Raw genomic sequence first — 18,602 nt, forward strand, 5'->3', positions numbered from 1 at the left:
TTTTTTTTGTTAAAAAAATATTTATTGATATAATTATATATGGTAATTATTCATTAAAAAATTTATCCTTGTTAATTTCACTTTTATTGATAATTTTATCAATAATAAAATTACCGATATATTTATAAATAAAAAAAACATGCCTAGCAAAAAAATATTGTTAGTATCATTTTGTCAAAAAATTTATTAACGAGCATGGCATATTACTAATAAAAAAAGATATTTGTTGTTCCATTAATAATCTATTTTTATATAACCAGTAATATTAACAAGGTGTTTTGCTAAAGATCTTATTTTTCATAATATTAATATTAAATTTTTATAATAATCAAGTGTTACTATTTAGAAATATATGGATTATGTTTTTATTTATACAAGACTTGGGATTTGAATTTTATTTTAACCATACTTTTAAGTTAATTATTTATTTGGATCTTTTTTATTGTCATATTTAATTAGGGTTTGTTTTTGTTTAAGTTAAACAAGTAAATATTTTTTTTATTAGAATGTTAAAAAAATTATTGATATTGAATAAAAATTTACACGAGCATTCTTGCTTTTGGTTCTTCATCAAACTTTTTACAATTTATCATTATGGCATTCTAATCATATAGCTTCGATTCTTGATTCTAATAACCAACTAGTCATCAAAATAAAATAAAATAAAAAATTAAATATGATCTTGATGTAAATTTGTACACTGGTATTGACACCACTAGTATTTAGCTTAAATTTCTCATTTCTCGTATTTCTCTTCTTAATTTCAGCTTCTAACTCCTTCTCAATCTCCAAAATAATACTTTTATAGCATTTATATATTTATCAATTATAAAATATTAAAAATATGTTTTTTATATTTAATGGGGTGCAATTATTTTAGAAAAATAAATATAAAATTATATATTAAATCTCATCAAATAACCTAAATTGAAATAATTCTTTAACATAATAATACATCTTTAATGATTAAACCGAGTGTAACTTCTACCTCCCCTATTATTTTAATTAAAATAAAATTTTCAATGCAAAGAATTAATGATAATAACAATATAATAATGATTATAATAATGTCAAGTTTATATATTTTTAAAACAACTAAATAGTTTTTAGTTAAATTATGTTGCCATGATTTTTAGCTATAACATGACCAACAAGGATTGTAAAAAAACTAATAAATATCTTAATAAGTATATTTCATCTATATTAAAACTCCTAAAACTTACATGACTTGTGCCCATTTTATATAAAAGTAATTCTTAATCTTAAAAAGCCAAAAAAGCAAATAAAAATTAAAATAAAGTGATTTAAAAACATCTTTTCAGTAAAAACAATTTGAAATAGAGTTTATATAAAATACTAATATCTTAAGTATTTAAAATCTTTTTAAGGAAAAATTAACAGAAAAAGGTTGTTTTTTAAATAAATAAAAATCCCATAATAAGTAGTTGTGTTTTTAATTAAAAGTTAATGGTACTTTGCATTGTTTTAAAGCAACATCTACCAAATGCTATTTTTAGAGCAAAAGCAGTTATGCTTTAAAATAACAGTAATACCAAACAAACGGACACTATCGCTATACATACTTGCAACCTTGATATTCCTTTAAAACGTTAAATATTTATATATTTTAAAAAAATTGTTTTAGTTTATATATATATATATATATATAATTTAAATTGAATCAATAGAAGGATAGCAGTGCGAATTTGAAAGAAAATAAATAAAATTATATAAAATTTAAGTTAAGTATTTTTCATAAGTATGAGTTGTACTCCTATCCATATTTAAATAAAAAAAAAAGAACAACAGAAACAAACATAACCACAATGACAATAACAATTAATTAATAAAATTATAATAATATAATGAAATGGATGACGTTAATTACTTGAAGAAGGAAAGGAATCAATATGAAGTGTGCTGAGAGGAATATCGAATATCCTCGTCTCAAGATTAATGTCGTTGGATCAAACAAGGCCTTAGCAGTGGATACCAACAACGACCTCCACATGGAGGATGAATGATACTAAAATATATCCGGTGAGAGTCAGGTCACAGAATATCCCCGTGACAAACCATCTAGCACGAAACAGACAAGATACTAGAAACAGAGAGCTGATCAGCTCTGTTATTTGTTTTCTCTTCCTTTTTTCTTTTTTATTATTAATCAATCACAAAATACAAAATATCCTATCCATATTTAAATATTTATTTTTTTATTTTTTATTTTTATTTTTTAACATTATATTAATGAGGGATCAAACTTTATTATTTAGTTCAATTTATTTTTTATAAAGTTACTATAGCCTTATAATTCGAATTATGAATTTTAAAATTAATTTGATTTACTAAAAAAAAAATATTTTTCTTGTAATTGATTTTTTTATTAATTGAGAATTAAATATAATAATTTATTTCTATTTACTATATATAAGTTTTTTACTATCTCAAGTTAAAGGTTTAACGATTAAATCGAGTTAACTATAGTTTTTTATTTTTTTAATTGATTTTGTTTAATTTTATTATTTAATTTTAGATTGATTGAGAATTGCGTTTCATGATTTGTTTTGATTTATTTTTTATTAGGTTATCTCGATATTATAATATAAGTTTGATAGGTTAACCTGAGTTTACTAGAGTTTTTTTAATAATTTTAATAATTTTTTTATTTAATATTAGGTTGATTGACAATTAAGGTTTAATATATTTTTTAATTTTTTTATTTAATATTAGATTGATTGACAATTGAGATTTAATATATTTTTTGATTTGTTTTTTATAAAATTATCATGGTCTTATGACCAGAGTCATATATTTTACATGTTAACTTAGGATGACCGTGTTGATTGTTATTTCAATATTTTTTTTAAAAATTATTTTATTTTAGTTAAATTATTTTTTCCCCTGTTATCTACGGGTTTTTTTAGACTTGTCAAGTTAATCAAGTTATATCAAATTAATCTATATATAGGTTATTTTTTTCCCTTCATAAAAATATGTTAATAATACATAAATTTCTTTTAAATGAAAGCAGCAAATTATTTTTTATATTTTAAAATGTTTTTAAAAAATTTAAATTTTTTATTTAAATTTTTATTTTAAATTAATTTTTTTAATGTTTTTAGATTAATTTTAATAATTTAATGTTAATAATGAATTTTTAAAAATAAAAAATATTATTTTAATATATTTTTAAATAAAAATATTTTTAAAAATAATAAGTGATTTTATTTTGAAAATAAAGAGTAGCAGCATTTTATGGGACCCTTTCTCATAATTTGCACAGTGCAGTAGGGCCAGAAGAACTGAAGTATATCCTTTGATGACGTGGAAACTAAGAATTAGATTGGAATGGCTTTTAACAACCCAAACCTACCGAACCTTCGGAGTTATCCTCAATATTTTGCAAACACAAAAAGAATAGATCAATTGGAGCCGAGAAAGTGACTACAAAACCTCACAATAATTAGTGAAATTACCGAATTACTTTGGACACTTTGAATTCCCAGAGTTGCCCTAATCCCTCTTAAATTAGTGTTTAGGGCTTCCTTGATTTTGAAGGCTCATCTGAGGCAGCAAACAAAATCCCTAATCAGACGACATAATTAATATGATAACAAGGCTTAGAATGATAGAGACAGCTCAGTCTTGAATAAAAATATCGAACGACCTCCATTGCTAGTGGCCATGATCGTTTTAACCATCACTCTCAAAGTCTTTTGGTATACCTTCCTCATATTCTCATAATCTCATTTGAGATTTCTTTTTATGTAAACAACGTGAGGAAGATCAAGACAAGTAGATATAAACTATTTCTGTTAATTGATTTTCTTTTTTGTTTTTAATGAAAAGGACTATGAATTAATTCTTACAAAACTTTACTTGTGATGCTATTTTTCTCACTCTACAGGTTCTTATCCCCTCTCCATATATATATATGTTTCATTGCAATAACAAATGTAATATATTTTGTATTAAAAATTTATAATTGTAATGGGGAATCCTCGCCGGCCAAAAGAGGTAATGCAGTATAAAGATTAGGAGGAGTTTGTGAAGGCGGCAGGAGCATCCTCTTTTTTCATAGACCTCTATGACCATCCTGACTTGAAGGATTTATAACATTTTAGATAGAATTTTGAAAATATAAAATCTGTTCATGGAATATTATTTAATAATATGTTTAGAAAGAGTTATGGTATGTAGATAACACATTACTCACGTTGTCAAACAATCTCCCTCGAACTTAAATACAAAAATAAAAAGAGGAGGAGGCTAGTGTTTAATTCATATTGCATAATGTATTCATAATAGTATAAATGAATAGTTTTGATTTAAATAAAAAAGATTATATATAGGCTAAATTGAAAAGAAAAGAAAAATATTATTTTACCCTTAATAAATAAAACAATATAACCTTATATTTCTTAATATCTTCCCCGTTAACTACAAGTATTGAGAGTTTGCTAACTAGAAAAAAAAACAAGAAATAAAATATGACTAGATAAATAAATCTACAATCTATAAAGAATAAGAAATAAAAAGGTAAAGTAATAGCTTCATGCTTGAGATAATAACAAGTAAGATAATAATCGATCTTAGTGTGCTTAATTCGTTCTTGAAAAATCGAGTTATTAGCAATTTGAATTGAATTTTGATTATCATAATACATAGGAGTAAGATGAGAAAGGAAAAATCTCATATTTGCAAGTACCCAACTTATTCAAATAATTTTTTTGATAATAGATGTCATAGCACGATAGAAATAATTAATTGTTTCTTACTCTTTTAGAAAATAAAAGAATTACCTAAAAAAATATAAAAATTAGTAACAAACTTGTAATATGTGGGATCACTGCCATAATTAGCATTAAAGTATACAAATAGTATTAAGAAAAAGATGGATGAAAGTAAAAAACTTTAAAAAGCTATATTCTAAAGATATTGCAAAATATAAAAAGCAAAATATAAAAAACAATTACTTAATGAATGATAGTAAAAGAAGTAACAAACAAATAACATAAACAACAAGTGTAATTTTTAGGGAAAAAAAGAAAAAAGAAAAACACATTAATAACAACAAATCACTTTACTATTATTGACACGCGTAACAAACAAATAACATAAACAACAAGTATAATTTTTAGAGAAAAAAGAAAAACACATCAATAACAACAAATCACTTTACTATTATTGGCACACATCATACTAATAGAAAAAGAAAGTAGTAATATTTTTAACAACACCACAAAAAAGCATTTCTGATTATTGAGAGTTATTGTACATATTACCTAAAACATATAAACGCCTCATATATGTGAATTCATAACCCTTACACACCGACAACTTTTTCCATTAAAATAATATTTAATTTACGTAAAAAAACAAACTCCCCTCTATGAAATTGATAATATAAAATTAATAATAATAGAAAAGAAAAATCATAGTAAAGATTAAAAGTTGATGGATGCATATTTTAATTTTTTTGATTTTAAGAATAAAATGGTTGTTTAACTGTGTTTTAAAAAGTAATACCCTGTTTATAAGTTTATTTATTTATTTTAATTTTAAAAATAATTAAGTTATTTTATTGCTTAAAAAATTATAAAAAACACATATATTCTCCATCATTCCTCTAGTAACTAATAAGTTGTGCAAGAGGATTGAAATATCCCCAGTAGCAAGACCAAGACATTTGATATTTTTTAGAAAAGTAAAATAATAATTACGCTTTCACAATAAATAGTAATCTAAGTCTATGTGTACAATAATTTTTCCTTTCAATATATATATATATATATATATATATATATATATTTGGTTTCAGTGTTTCCTATCCAAACTTATATCCCACTGCTTCTTTTCAGACAAGCACATGGCGTCTTGTACGACAAAACTTATCCAAGCATTCTATTCATACACATTTATATTATAAAAAGTTTAAAGTTTAAAATGTAATATTTATAAAAATAAATATATATTAATGAAAATATAAAATAAAAGAAATTAATTATTTGGGAATTAATAAAATTTATTTTACATTTTTTAAAAATAAATAAAGTCTTTAAAATACAGCTTCAAGATATATAAAATAAAATAATGACATGTTTACGAAATTAATCAAATGTATTAGTGAATAAGGTGATATTCAAGAATGTATGAAATATTAATTGAATATATTAATAAGTATTCTCAAAAATATATATAAAATATATAAAAAATAAAAAAATAAAGAAATTATTTTTTTTTTTTAAAAATATAAGATTAAAAAAATACTATTTTATTAATTAGATGATACGAACACAATTAAAAAAGAATTATATATACATATATCGCACTAACATTTCAATTTCCTCCATTTATGATTTATCTCCTTTATAAAAAGAAAAGAAAAGGAAAGAAAAGAACTAATTATTATTTTAGGAGACATCATTATTAAATATTCGATTTTTCGAGAGACTGGGCAGAGAAGACGAAATCCACCCCAGCCGCTCATTACGTGTCTCGTAGTTAAACAACCACGTGTCAATAACTTGACCCTCAGATTTGTTGTACCTATATACAGTGATGTTTCATCTGTAGGCTTCAAGACGATTAAATGTTTTGAATATTTGTAAATATCAAAGACGCATGTTCAGCTGCAGGTGAAAAAAACAAAGAAGAAAAATTAAATCATTTCACACGCTGTCCGTCCACCAATCACATTTTTCACCCCTCAAATCTCAACCGGAGACCGGATAATACAGGTTGACCAATTGCAGTGCTCTCAGTATAAGTATGGCCACAAAGCTGCGAAGTGGTGACCAGTTCTTGCACCTGACCATTCTCTAGCTAGCTTCTGCAGCCAGAGTAAACACACAGAGAGCGCGATTCCCACCTTTCAATCTTGATCAGACAGAAAAGATGCCGATCAGGAACATTGCCGTGGGCCACTACCATGAGACAACTCAGCCCGATGCCTTGAAGGCAGCCTTGGCTGAGTTCATCTCCACCCTTATTTTTGTCTTTGCCGGTGAAGGGTCCGGCATGGCCTTCAGCAAACTCACCGACGGAGCTTCCAACACACCCGCTGGACTCATAGCTGCAGCTATAGCCCATGCTTTTGCTCTTTTTGTTGCTGTTTCTGTTGGTGCCAACATCTCCGGTGGCCATGTCAACCCCGCTGTCACCTTCGGTGCTTTCATTGGTGGCAACATCACCCTCTTCCGTGGCGTCCTTTACTGGATTGCTCAGCTCCTTGGCTCCACTGTTGCTTGCTTGCTTCTTAAATTCGTCACTGGTGGCTTGGTGAGTTTAGACGCACGTACCATTTTGTATTTCTTTTTCTTCGACAAATCAGTTTTAAGTTCGTTATTGAAGTTAAAGTAACAGTCCGAACTAAATGTTGGGTTTTGACATGAAACAACGCAGGAAACCTCTGCTTTCGCTCTTTCGTCTGGGGTTGGTGTATGGAACGCCTTCGTTCTTGAGATCGTGATGACCTTTGGACTTGTATACACTGTCTATGCCACAGCAATTGATCCAAAGAAGGGCAATCTGGGAATCATAGCCCCGATTGCAATTGGTTTCATTGTGGGTGCTAACATTCTAGTCGGAGGTGCCTTTGATGGAGCGTCAATGAACCCAGCTGTTTCATTCGGCCCTGCCTTGGTGAGCTGGAGCTGGACCAATCACTGGGTGTACTGGGCCGGACCACTGATTGGTGGTGGACTTGCTGGGCTCATTTACGAGCTGTTCTTCATCGGCTTTGGCACCCACGAGCAGTTGCCGACTACTGACTACTAAACAAGTGGGACGCCAATGTGCATGCATGAGATGGTTTTAATCTTCAGTACTGCCACGGCTTTTCTTTCCTTCTCTGTACCTATTTCTTTACGAGGGTATTTATTTGTCCTGCCTTTTCATTTGTGATCGTTCCCATCACCATGTCGCGGTGTGGTTCGTGTATTCGATCGATCTGCTTTGGTTGTAAGCTTTGATTCCCAATCATCTTTCTATCTTTGTTGTATTTCTCCGGTTTTGTTCGTTTCGATCTGCTTTGGTTGCTCTTTTTTCTAATTTAAATGAAAAAACACATAACTTTTCGGTAACCGTCCATGAAGCCTATGGAAAAAGGATAATGGTGAAAAGATTATAATATAAATTACATGCGGCTTTTGGTCTCTTTCGTTAATTAATGAAGAAGTACTGGAGCGAGTAGATAAAAAAAACAAAAAAAAACGAAAATAAAACACTTTTATAACGAGAGAGATTATTCTGTAAAGGGGGGACATTTTTTTTTTCTTTTTCTAAATCCATACATTTGGTTTTAGTCTATGGGCTGTCGAGAAGCTTCGCATGTCAATTTCTAGTGACTCGGACTGCATTATTTTATTAATTCGGATAGGAAGGTAGTTAAATCCGTGATCCTATTTTTGGCCGTTACTAATTCCTGAGTTATTCAGTAGAAGACAAGTAATTTCTGGATAGGTCTGGCCCTTTGCTAATTCCTGAGTTAATACATTTTCCTGAACTTGTAATCGTATTGGCTTGCACTGTTAACCCATGAACGCTATGATGATCCCAAATTCAACTCCCTTCGTTCATAAAAATAAAAGTAAAAAACCATAATTCTCAAGATTTTGAGGCGAAAGCATAGCTGGGTTCCCAGTTCACATCTAGCAGAACTCCAGCCCCAGCTTACCTGGTGGTTTGCTTAACCTTGCCCTCTTAATGGGGGACCGCAGTGGCTGAGCACGTGAAACTCTCCGACCCTTTTCAGACCATGGAACTTTTTCACTCCGGACCCAACTCCATGTCCTGTCTTTTCCACTGTTCGGATTCATCATCCAATAGGAAAGCTGTAAGGGGAAGCTACTCCACTGTTTTCTCAACATTCTTTCGGTTTTCTTTCTTTCCTACGGGCGTACTGTCGTAGTCATTTCTTCTCTTGGTGATGTTTATGATTGATTTTTAATTAAGATTTTATTATTATACATTAAATTGAATTATATTACGTTATAAAAAACGAATATGGAAAAAAAGCTAATCCAGTTAAAATATTATATAATGTGTTGAAGGAAGACCGTGAAAAATGGTTATTAAATAAAATTGCACGGTCAGATTAGTGATAATCATCTTTGATATTTCAAATTTGCAACCTCATCTTGGTGGAATCTAGAATTGACGTGAAGGCATGGTATCCTGTAGAGAGCATCATCATCCAATGGGGCTGTGCAACATGTCCCATGTCCCCGTCACCGTCACCGTCACTGAAGCGAATATTAAAAGTGGATTTTAGGACCCACCGATTGATTCATCATACGGAGGAGCACTGGCGGTTCCGAATAAATGCTTTCTTTTATTTACAAATAGATAAAAGGGTGAATATCTGCCGAGGATCAGAAGGAGAGTGACTTTCATGGTGTTGTATAACGTGGGGTAGTGAGCATAATGGATATAAGTCCAATAATTGACAATGTACGCATCCTTAGCTTGAAAGTTGAGTCCTCGGCTTGCCTAAGCCGCTCAATTTGCGAATCTGCAGTCACTCCTTACGACCACATAATTACATTGCATGAATCCGTCTTCCATGCTTCCCGAACTGTCTGTACAATCTGGTGATGCCTGTTGTTTATGTCTGATGATATTGGAATAGTTTGTTTTTAATTCAATAAAAAAAGAAAGTTCATCACAAAATATTGATCAGCCAAGGAAAAAATTATGAAATTGGCATTGGAATTTAAGTACAATCAATGAGGGATTTTTAGAATAGTTTTTATCTCGAATAGAAGGCAGGAGGTTTATCTGAATTGAATGCTAACAGGGTTTTTTAATATATTTTCACGGTTAATATATATTATTTCTAAATTACAAATTTTAATAGCCCAATAAATTTTATGTTCAAGTTTCACAAGCAAATAATAAGATTTTTATAAACTAATCTATAAGATAATATACTTAATGATATTTTATAAGGAGTTTAATAATTTTAAAGTACATCATTAAATCTTAAAGACTAGTTTTTCCTGTTAGAGTTACTGTTTTCTCCAAGATTTGTTTGATCTTCCTATTAGTAAGTTCAATTTATTTACTTGTTTAAAGGTGATAAAGAGTGATAATTTTGTATGTGATTCCATATTTTTCATTAAAAACTCAAATGACTTGTTGCAAAAATGTATTCCACCATCACTTATCATGACTTGAGGGATTCCAAATCAACTCAAAATATTTTTTTTCAAAAATTTTATCACTGTTTTGTGATCATTGTTGTCATAACTATTTTTGGGCTCCAGCACAAAGAAGAAGAAAATACAAAAAATAAAAAAATATGTTTGAAAAAAATAAAAAAAATAAGAACAATGAGAAAAGGATGCCAAAATGCTCAAAAAATGGTTAAAAATTAGTTGAGGAGGTTAAAAAATACAAAGAGTAAAATTCGACAGTATTTTGTTGATTGATGAGAGCTCTATTGATAAAAAAAAATTCAATTTAAGGAAGAAAAGTTGAAAATCAAATGATTATGGACTCAATTAAATTTTATTAAAAGTTTAATTGAGTTTATGGAGGTTTTGATTGTAAGAAAAATTAATTTTGGAGTTAATTTGGGCTTTAATTGGAAGAAATCAAAGTTCTGGGGTCAAATTATAATTTTTGAGAGTTAATTTGGTCAAATCAGGAGCTTATTTGCATAAATATTGAAGTTTGATGGCTAATTAGAGACTTAATTGAAGAAATCCGAAACTAAGAACTAAACTGGGAAAGACAAGTAATTAGAAGGGCTGTAATTAAAACCAGATTTAGGACCCAATTGAAGAAATTAAAAGTTTATTGCTTAATTAATGGTCAAATTGCATAACTTCAATACCAAGAACCAAAGTGAAAAAGACAGTCAACTTTAGGGCTGCTATTTGATTTTTGGCAAGGATGCAATTGGATAGATTTTTTTAATTAAAATTACAATTTAGGACTTGAATGAACAAATTACAAAATGAGGACCAATGTTAACTTTAACATATTTTGTTGTTTTTTCCTTTTAAATGAACTGACATGTTTTGCCCAAAATGGCATCGTTTCATGCACTGTTCACGCAAAAAAAAAAGAAGGAATAAGGAGAGCAGGAGGGACAAACAAAAAGAAAAAAAAGAAAAGCAAAGAGGGAAAAGAGAGAAATGAAGAAGACAGACAAAGAAGTGGAGCAGAGGAGAGAAGAAGTAGCGCAACCGGGTCCAACCACCATCTCTGCTGCTGTAAGTCACTTGATACAACCAAAAGATTGATGTCTTCTCAAAAGTGCAGGAGTGTCGAAGTAATAAATAACCCAGCAAGACCGAAGTCGAACCATAAGAAGGCTAATTATATAAATTATAAATAATAATACGACAACAACAACAACAATAATATTAGTGGTAGTGGTAGTGGTAGTGGTAGTGGTAGTGGTAGTGATAGTAATAATAATAATAAAGAAAACTTTGAGATGTGATATTGATATAAAGATTAAATAATGATAAAAATAATTGTCAAGGTTAGAGGATCCACTAATGGTATTTCAAACAAGTATAATATAAACTCTTATTACTCAACTAGAAACCACACATAAAGGAGATTCTAATCAGATTATAAATTGTTAACATGATTACATTAATTATCTTATTGAATAATACTAATACTTATAAATGTTGTCAGGTATTCATGATTATAACTTATATTAATAACAAATCAAGTTCTTTTCATAACACAGGTGTCGGTTATACCATACGGTTTGTGATATGAAAGTGCAAAGTATTTGTTGTACCAAGGTTATACAATATAAATCTAGATTAACCATTTAATAAGCAAAGTATTAAGAGTAAATAAAATAACAAATACAAAATATGTTAGCATCAAACATTAAAGTCCATGTTGAGTTTATACTATACTTATTCTTACACCATTAGTATAATATTTTCACCTTGATATAATAAACTTAACTAAACATAATAAAAGAGAAAAACATAAATAAGATACAAGTTAACTAAGTAAAGGAAACAAAATGAGAAGTATAAACAAAAGATTAATATAAGCAAAACTTAAGCATTATAATAAAGAGAAAGTAAGAACATGATTTTGATTTATACCTAAATGCATGACAAATATCTCCTTTTATAGGTCAAAATTAGAAACTATACGGTTTGGGATAATCCTTATTTATTTGTTGACTAATTGTTGAGTGGATGGCTATATCTTGACTTGGTGATAATCCTTATCTATTTGTCTGAACAAAATGTCATTACTAACATCAAAATTTGAACAGAATTAAACATGAAAGTTCTATAAAATTGTCTCATCTTTCTAAAAAAAATAAAATTAAGGTCATTTGGACTCTTAGAACTCGAGATATGGGCTGAACAATGAATAGTGTCTAAGCTGCAGGACATATTCAGACTTCTCTGTTGTTGCTAAAATTTGGACTTCCAAACAATAAAATTGAGTCTTACCTTTCTATGAATGTTTTAGGCCCATGTCTTAGCTTTCCATCCATATAGAGCAGACCTAAATCCAAGATCTACAGCTCCAGATATGACCTAATGACTAAACAATATTCTAGTTTGGGTTGAACCATGATTTCTTTTCTAAGTTGGACCCTTTCTTTGACATTTCAATTTTAGTACTTAAAGTCATCAATCAATCCTTTTATTTATGTGATAGGCCTGTATTGAAAATGAATATTTACTATAAATTAAAGATATCTTATCATATTAGACTTGTTATTATAAAATATATTTTAGTTAAGGAGTTATTGATACTTTAAGTGCAAAATAATGATATAAAACCTTGATAAAAATACATTTTTAAGTATTCATCACCACTGTAGACGACAACAGCCAAGTCTCTTCGCGCTAGGTACTGCTTCTCTCCTCCTCTAATCCATCTTCTATTTTCCTTTCATTTGCATGCAGAACGTGAGCAATTCATGTTCCATAGCAAATGAATAATTGGTTGGTTACTGTGCACAGCACAGTAACGAGCCAATTATAATTTTTTGGGTTGGTTGTGGCCTATTTTGTTTGATGTATTGGTGCTAGCCCATTTTTATCTTTTGTGCCGGTGCTGGCACCTTTTATTTTATTCCTACAAGTGCATGAGAGTGTGGTCACGTACATCAAATGGTAGACTTTATAGGGTATCCTCATCATTTTTAGAAAATATGGCCGAAGAAGATAATCAATCACTTCATAATGAGAATAATGAGAATAATCGTGCTAGAACACTTAGAAATCACATGAATCTCATAAGAACAAGTGCACCATTATGCATAGTTTTTCCTCCCGATGCATCTCATTTTAATTTTAAACCAGGTACTATTCAACTTTTATCTTCTTTTCATGGCTTAGAATTGGAAAATCCACACTTGTATTTAAGGGAATTCGAGGAGGTCTGCAACACATATAATAATTTAAATTGTAGCATGAACACCATCAGATTAAAACCTTTTCCTTTTTCATTAAAAGATAAAGCTAAAACATGGCTACAAAATTTGAGACTAGGATCCATTTGTGCTTGGGATGAAATGCAACAACAGTTTTTAAAGAAGTTTTTTCCATCTCATAGAACAAACTCTTTCAAAAAACAAATCACCACTTTCACTCAAAAACCAAGAGAAACATTTTACCAATATTGGGATAGACATCGAGACTTGCTTAGTACTTGCCCTCATCATGGTTTTGAAACATGGAAATTGGTTTCATATTTTTATGAAAGGTTAACACCTAGAGATAGACAAATAGTTGAATTGATGTGCAATGAAACTTTTAAAGATAAAGATCCTGATGAAACAATGGATTACTTAGACTTGTTAGCTAAAAATGCTCAAAATTGGGACACCGCAGGTACTTATAAGGCACCAAGTAAAACTCAACCTTATACATCTAATGGAGGTATGTACAACCTTAGGGAAGATCATGACCTTCAAGCTAAGTTTGCATCTTTAGCTAAAAAAGTCGAGGCACTAGAATTAAAAAAGAGTGGTCAATTAAAATCTGTTGAAAACATTGTGTGTCAAATATGTGAAACAAATGAACACTCAACCAATAATTATCCAACCTTGCCTTCTTTTAAGGAATGTCTCCATGAACAAACTCATACTTTAAACAGTTTTCAAAGGACCAACCACAACCTATACTCACAAACATACAATCCTGGTTGGAGAAATCACCCAAATTTTAGTTGGAAAAGTGAGAACAATAATGCACAAACTTCACAACCACCATTTCAAGCACACCATAATTTCTAAAATTCTCATAGATATGCACCTCCTTATACTCCACCTCCTAGAAGAAATCTTGAGGAAACATTGCATGCATTCATTGAAAAGCAAGAGGCAATCAATACTCAACTTGCTCAAAACATGATAGATTTTAAAGATACTCTTGTAAAATTAACATTTGCTCTCAATTTCCAAGAGAAAGGTAAGTTTCCATCTTAACCATAACAAAATCCCAAAAGGCAATACAATGCAAATGCAAGTAGTTCCAGAAACCAACACATGGACCAAGTCAAATCAGTCACTACTCTTCGTAGTGGTAAGATTATTGAAAAACCCTCTCTTAAACCTTATGAGAAAGATGATGAGTCAATCTTTAAGGGTAAGGAAGGGGTTGAATCTGAAAATTACAAAGAAAAGACTGATTCTCCGCCAACACTTCTATTTCCTCAAGCCACGACCAAACAAAGGAAAGTCAATCACAACTCTGAAATTTTTAAAACTTTCAAACAGGTAAGAATCAATATACCTTTGCTAGATGCTATTAAATAGATTCCTTTCTATGCTAAATTTTTGAAAGATCTATGCACTGTGAAGAGGAAACTGAATGTGAAAAGGAAAGCCTTTCTAGCCGAAGAAGTAAGTGCTATTCTTCATAACAATAATGCTTTGAAATATAAATACCCCAGTTGTCCTACAATTTTTGCTTTATTGGAGAGCATAAAATTGAAAGAGCCTTACTTGATCTCGGTGCTAGTGTGAATTTACTTCCATATTCAGTTTTTCAGAGTCTCAATCTAAATGAGTTAAAACCAACTTCTATAACTCTTTTACTTATTGATAGATCTATAAAAGTACCTAGAGGAATAATTGAAGATGTGTTAGTATAAGTTGATAAATTCATTTATCCTGTGGATTTTATTGTCTTGGACACACAACTTGTTGAAGTATGTAACTCATTTCCTGTTATTTTAGGACATCCATTTCTTGCAACTTCTAATGCATTGATTAATTGTAGGAATGGACTGATGAAGCTATCATTTGAAAACATGACATTGGAGATGAATATTTTCAACATTTGCAAGCAACCTAGAGATGATAATGATTTACAAGAAGTGGACTTTACTGAAAAATTAATTCATGATCAATTTCCAACCACTTCCAGTGAAATTAAGATTGATGAATCTGATGATTTGCAAATGATTTATTTTCAGAAAGAATCAAAGACAAGTAATTGGAGGCCATAAATTGAGGAATTTCCACCAGGATCAATTAAGTCCATACCTTCAAGTGTTCAACCACCAAAACCTGATTTGAAGTCGTTGCCATCCAATCTCAAATACTCATTTTTGGGAGAAAATGAAACTTTTCCGGTAATAATCTCTTGCAAACTTAATGCACATCAAGAAGGTAAGTTATTACAAACTCTGAAAATGCACAAAAATGCATTAGGATGGACCATAACTGATATAAAAGGAATTAGTCCTTTGATTTGTACACGCAGAATTTATTTAGAGGAAAATGCTAAACCCTTCAGAGAAATGCAACGAAGGCTAAATCCTAATATGAAAGAAGTAGTGAAAAATGAAGTCATTAAGCTTCTAGATAATGAAATCATTTATCCTATTTCTAACAGTAAATGGGTAAGTCCTATCCATGTTGTACCCAAGAAGTCTGGAGTTACTGTGATAACAAATGAGAACAATGAGTTAATTCCCACTAGAACTGTTACTGGTTGACGCATGCGCATTGACTATAGGAAACTTAATTCAATGACTAGAAAAGATCATTTTCCTTTACCTTTCATGGATTAAATCCTAGAAAGAGTTGCAGGTCATGAATTTTATTGTTTCCTAGATGGCTATTTGGGTTACAACCAAATTCAAATTGCATTGGAAGATCAAGTTAAGACTACTTTCACATGTCCATTTGGTACTTTTGCATATCGAAGGATGCTTTTTGGATTATGTAATGCACCAGCCACATTTCAAAGATGCATGCTTAGTATATTTAGTGATATGGTTGAACATTTTCTTAAGATTTTCATGGATGATTTTTCTATTTTTGGCGATTCATTTGATGATTGTTTGACTAACTTAGAAAAGGTTTTGACTAGGTGTGAAGAGAAGAATCTTGTGCTGAATTGGGAAAAATGTCATTTTATGGTAACAAATGGCATTGTATTTAGACACATTGTTTCATCAAAAGGAATTGAGGTTGACAAATCTAAAATCGAGTTAATTGTAAAATTATCAACACCAAAATCTCTTAAAGATGTTAGATCATTCCTAGGATATGCTGGTTTTTATAAAAGGTTCATCAAAGATTTAAGTGTAATATCTAAGCCTTTAAGTAACCTTCTAACAAAGGATACTATTTTTGAATGGACTGAACATTGTGAAGAAGCCTTTGTTAAACTTAAAAACTTGCTTACTTGTGCTCCTATTATTCAACCTCCCGATTGGTCATTACCTTTTGAAATAATATGTGATGCTAGTGATTATGTCGTAGGTGCTGTTTTGGGACAAAGAAAAGATAAGAAACCTTATGTAATTTACTATGCAAGTAAAACTTTAAATAGTGCTCAAAAGAATTATACCACCACTAAAAAAGAATTACTTGCAGTAGTATTTGCATGTGAAAAATTCAGATCTTATCTTGTTGGCTCACCTATTGTTGTTTTTAGTGATCATGCAACATTGAAATATCTTCTTTCTAAGAAAGATTCTAAGGCTAGATTGGTGTGGTGAATTTTATTACTTCAAGAATTTGATATCACAATCAAAGATAAGAAAGGCAGCGAAAATTTTATCGCAGATCACTTGTCAAGATTGACAGCAAATTTGAAAATTGACATCACACCAATTGATGACTACTTTCCCAATGAATCTTTACTTTCTGTCTCTACAATGCCTTGGTTTGCTAATATTTTCAATTTTCTTATTTCAGGACAATTGCTAACTCATTAGAGCACCCAAGATAAAAGAAAGTTCTTGAAGGAAGTGAAGAACTTTTATTGGGATGATCCTTATTTATTCAAATATTGTCCTAATCAAATATTTCGAAGATGCATCCTTGACAATGAAGTAAGTAGTGTCATTAAATTTTGTCATTCTGAGGCATGTGAGAGTCATTTCTCGTCAAGAAAGACAATTGTAAAAATCTTACAAAGTGGATTTTATTGGCCCACCATGTTCAAAGACTCACATGCATTCTGCAAGTCTTGTGAAAATTATCAAAAGTTGGGATCTATTTCAAAACGTCACATGATGCCTTTAAATCCTATTATTGTCATTGAGATCTTTGACTGCTGGGGTATAGATTTCATGGGTCCATTCCCTCCATCATTTGGTTTCTTATACATATTAGTCGCAGTAGATTATGTTTCAAAATGGATAAAGGCAATTCGAAATTGAAACAATGATCACAAAATAGTGATAAAGTTTTTGAAAGAAAATATTTTGAGTCGATTTGGAGTTCCTCGAGCCATAATAAGTGATGGTGGAACACATTTCTGCAACAAGCCATTTGAGTCTTTAATGAAGAAATATGGAATCACACACAAAGTTGCCACCCCTTATCACCCTCAAACAAGTGCACAAGTAGAGCTTGCTCATATGGAGATCAAACATATTTTGAAGAAAATAGTGAACCCTAATAGGAAAGACTGGTTTTTAAGACATAATAATGCACTTTGGGCTTATCGAACTGCTTATAAAACATCATTAGGTATCTCACCTTATAGACTAGTCTATGGAAAACCTTGTCACTTGCCTATGAAACTTGAACATAAAGTTTATTGGGCTATTAAAGCTTTCAATTCAAATCTAGATGATGCTAGTCAACTACAAAAATTACAAATAAATGAGCTTGAGGAAATAAGAAATGATACATATGAAAATTCAAGAATTCATAAAGCAAGAATTAAAGAGTTTCATGAAAATAAAATACTAAGAAAAACATTCAATGTTGGTCAAAAAGTCTTGCTTTATAATTCTCGACTGTATTTATTTCCTGGAAAATTAAGATCAAGATGGAGCAGTCCTTTTATTGTGAAACATGTGTATCTATATGGGGCCTACGACATCGAGAATCCAAAGAATGGCAATGTTTTTAAGGTAAATGGACATCGTCTAAAAGTTTACTTTGACAATTGTTCAGTTGAACATAACTGTATTAAATTGGGTGATCTTGTATATAAAGATTGATTTTATTTTTTTTGAGTGATTTTTGCTAGTTTCTCTCACCCCGGTCAAATGGCGAATAACGGTACTCCGTGACTTAAGTTAGTTCTTTCAGTTTCCCACAATAACTGATATTTGTGTATATATTTGTGTAATTCTTTGAATCTCTCTTCCAATTCTCATTTGAAAATGGACACTAA

At 30.1% G+C, this 18,602-nt stretch overlaps 1 protein-coding gene across 1 annotated transcript; it reads left to right on the forward strand.

Moving 5' to 3' along the window:
* Positions 1-6,778: 6,778 nt before the first annotated feature.
* LOC105110971 (aquaporin TIP1-1-like) lies at positions 6,779-8,022 on the forward strand. Its single transcript, XM_011006186.1, has 2 exons — positions 6,779-7,284; positions 7,408-8,022. The coding sequence occupies exons 1-2, from the start codon at positions 6,901-6,903 to the stop codon at positions 7,780-7,782; spliced, it is 759 nt and encodes a 252-aa protein (XP_011004488.1). The 5' UTR covers positions 6,779-6,900; the 3' UTR covers positions 7,783-8,022.
* The last annotated feature ends 10,580 nt before the right edge of the window (positions 8,023-18,602 follow it).

Source organism: Populus euphratica, unplaced genomic scaffold, assembly GCF_000495115.2.
Source record: "Populus euphratica unplaced genomic scaffold, PopEup_1.0 scaffold389.1, whole genome shotgun sequence".
Classification (NCBI taxonomy): Eukaryota; Viridiplantae; Streptophyta; class Magnoliopsida; order Malpighiales; family Salicaceae; genus Populus; species Populus euphratica.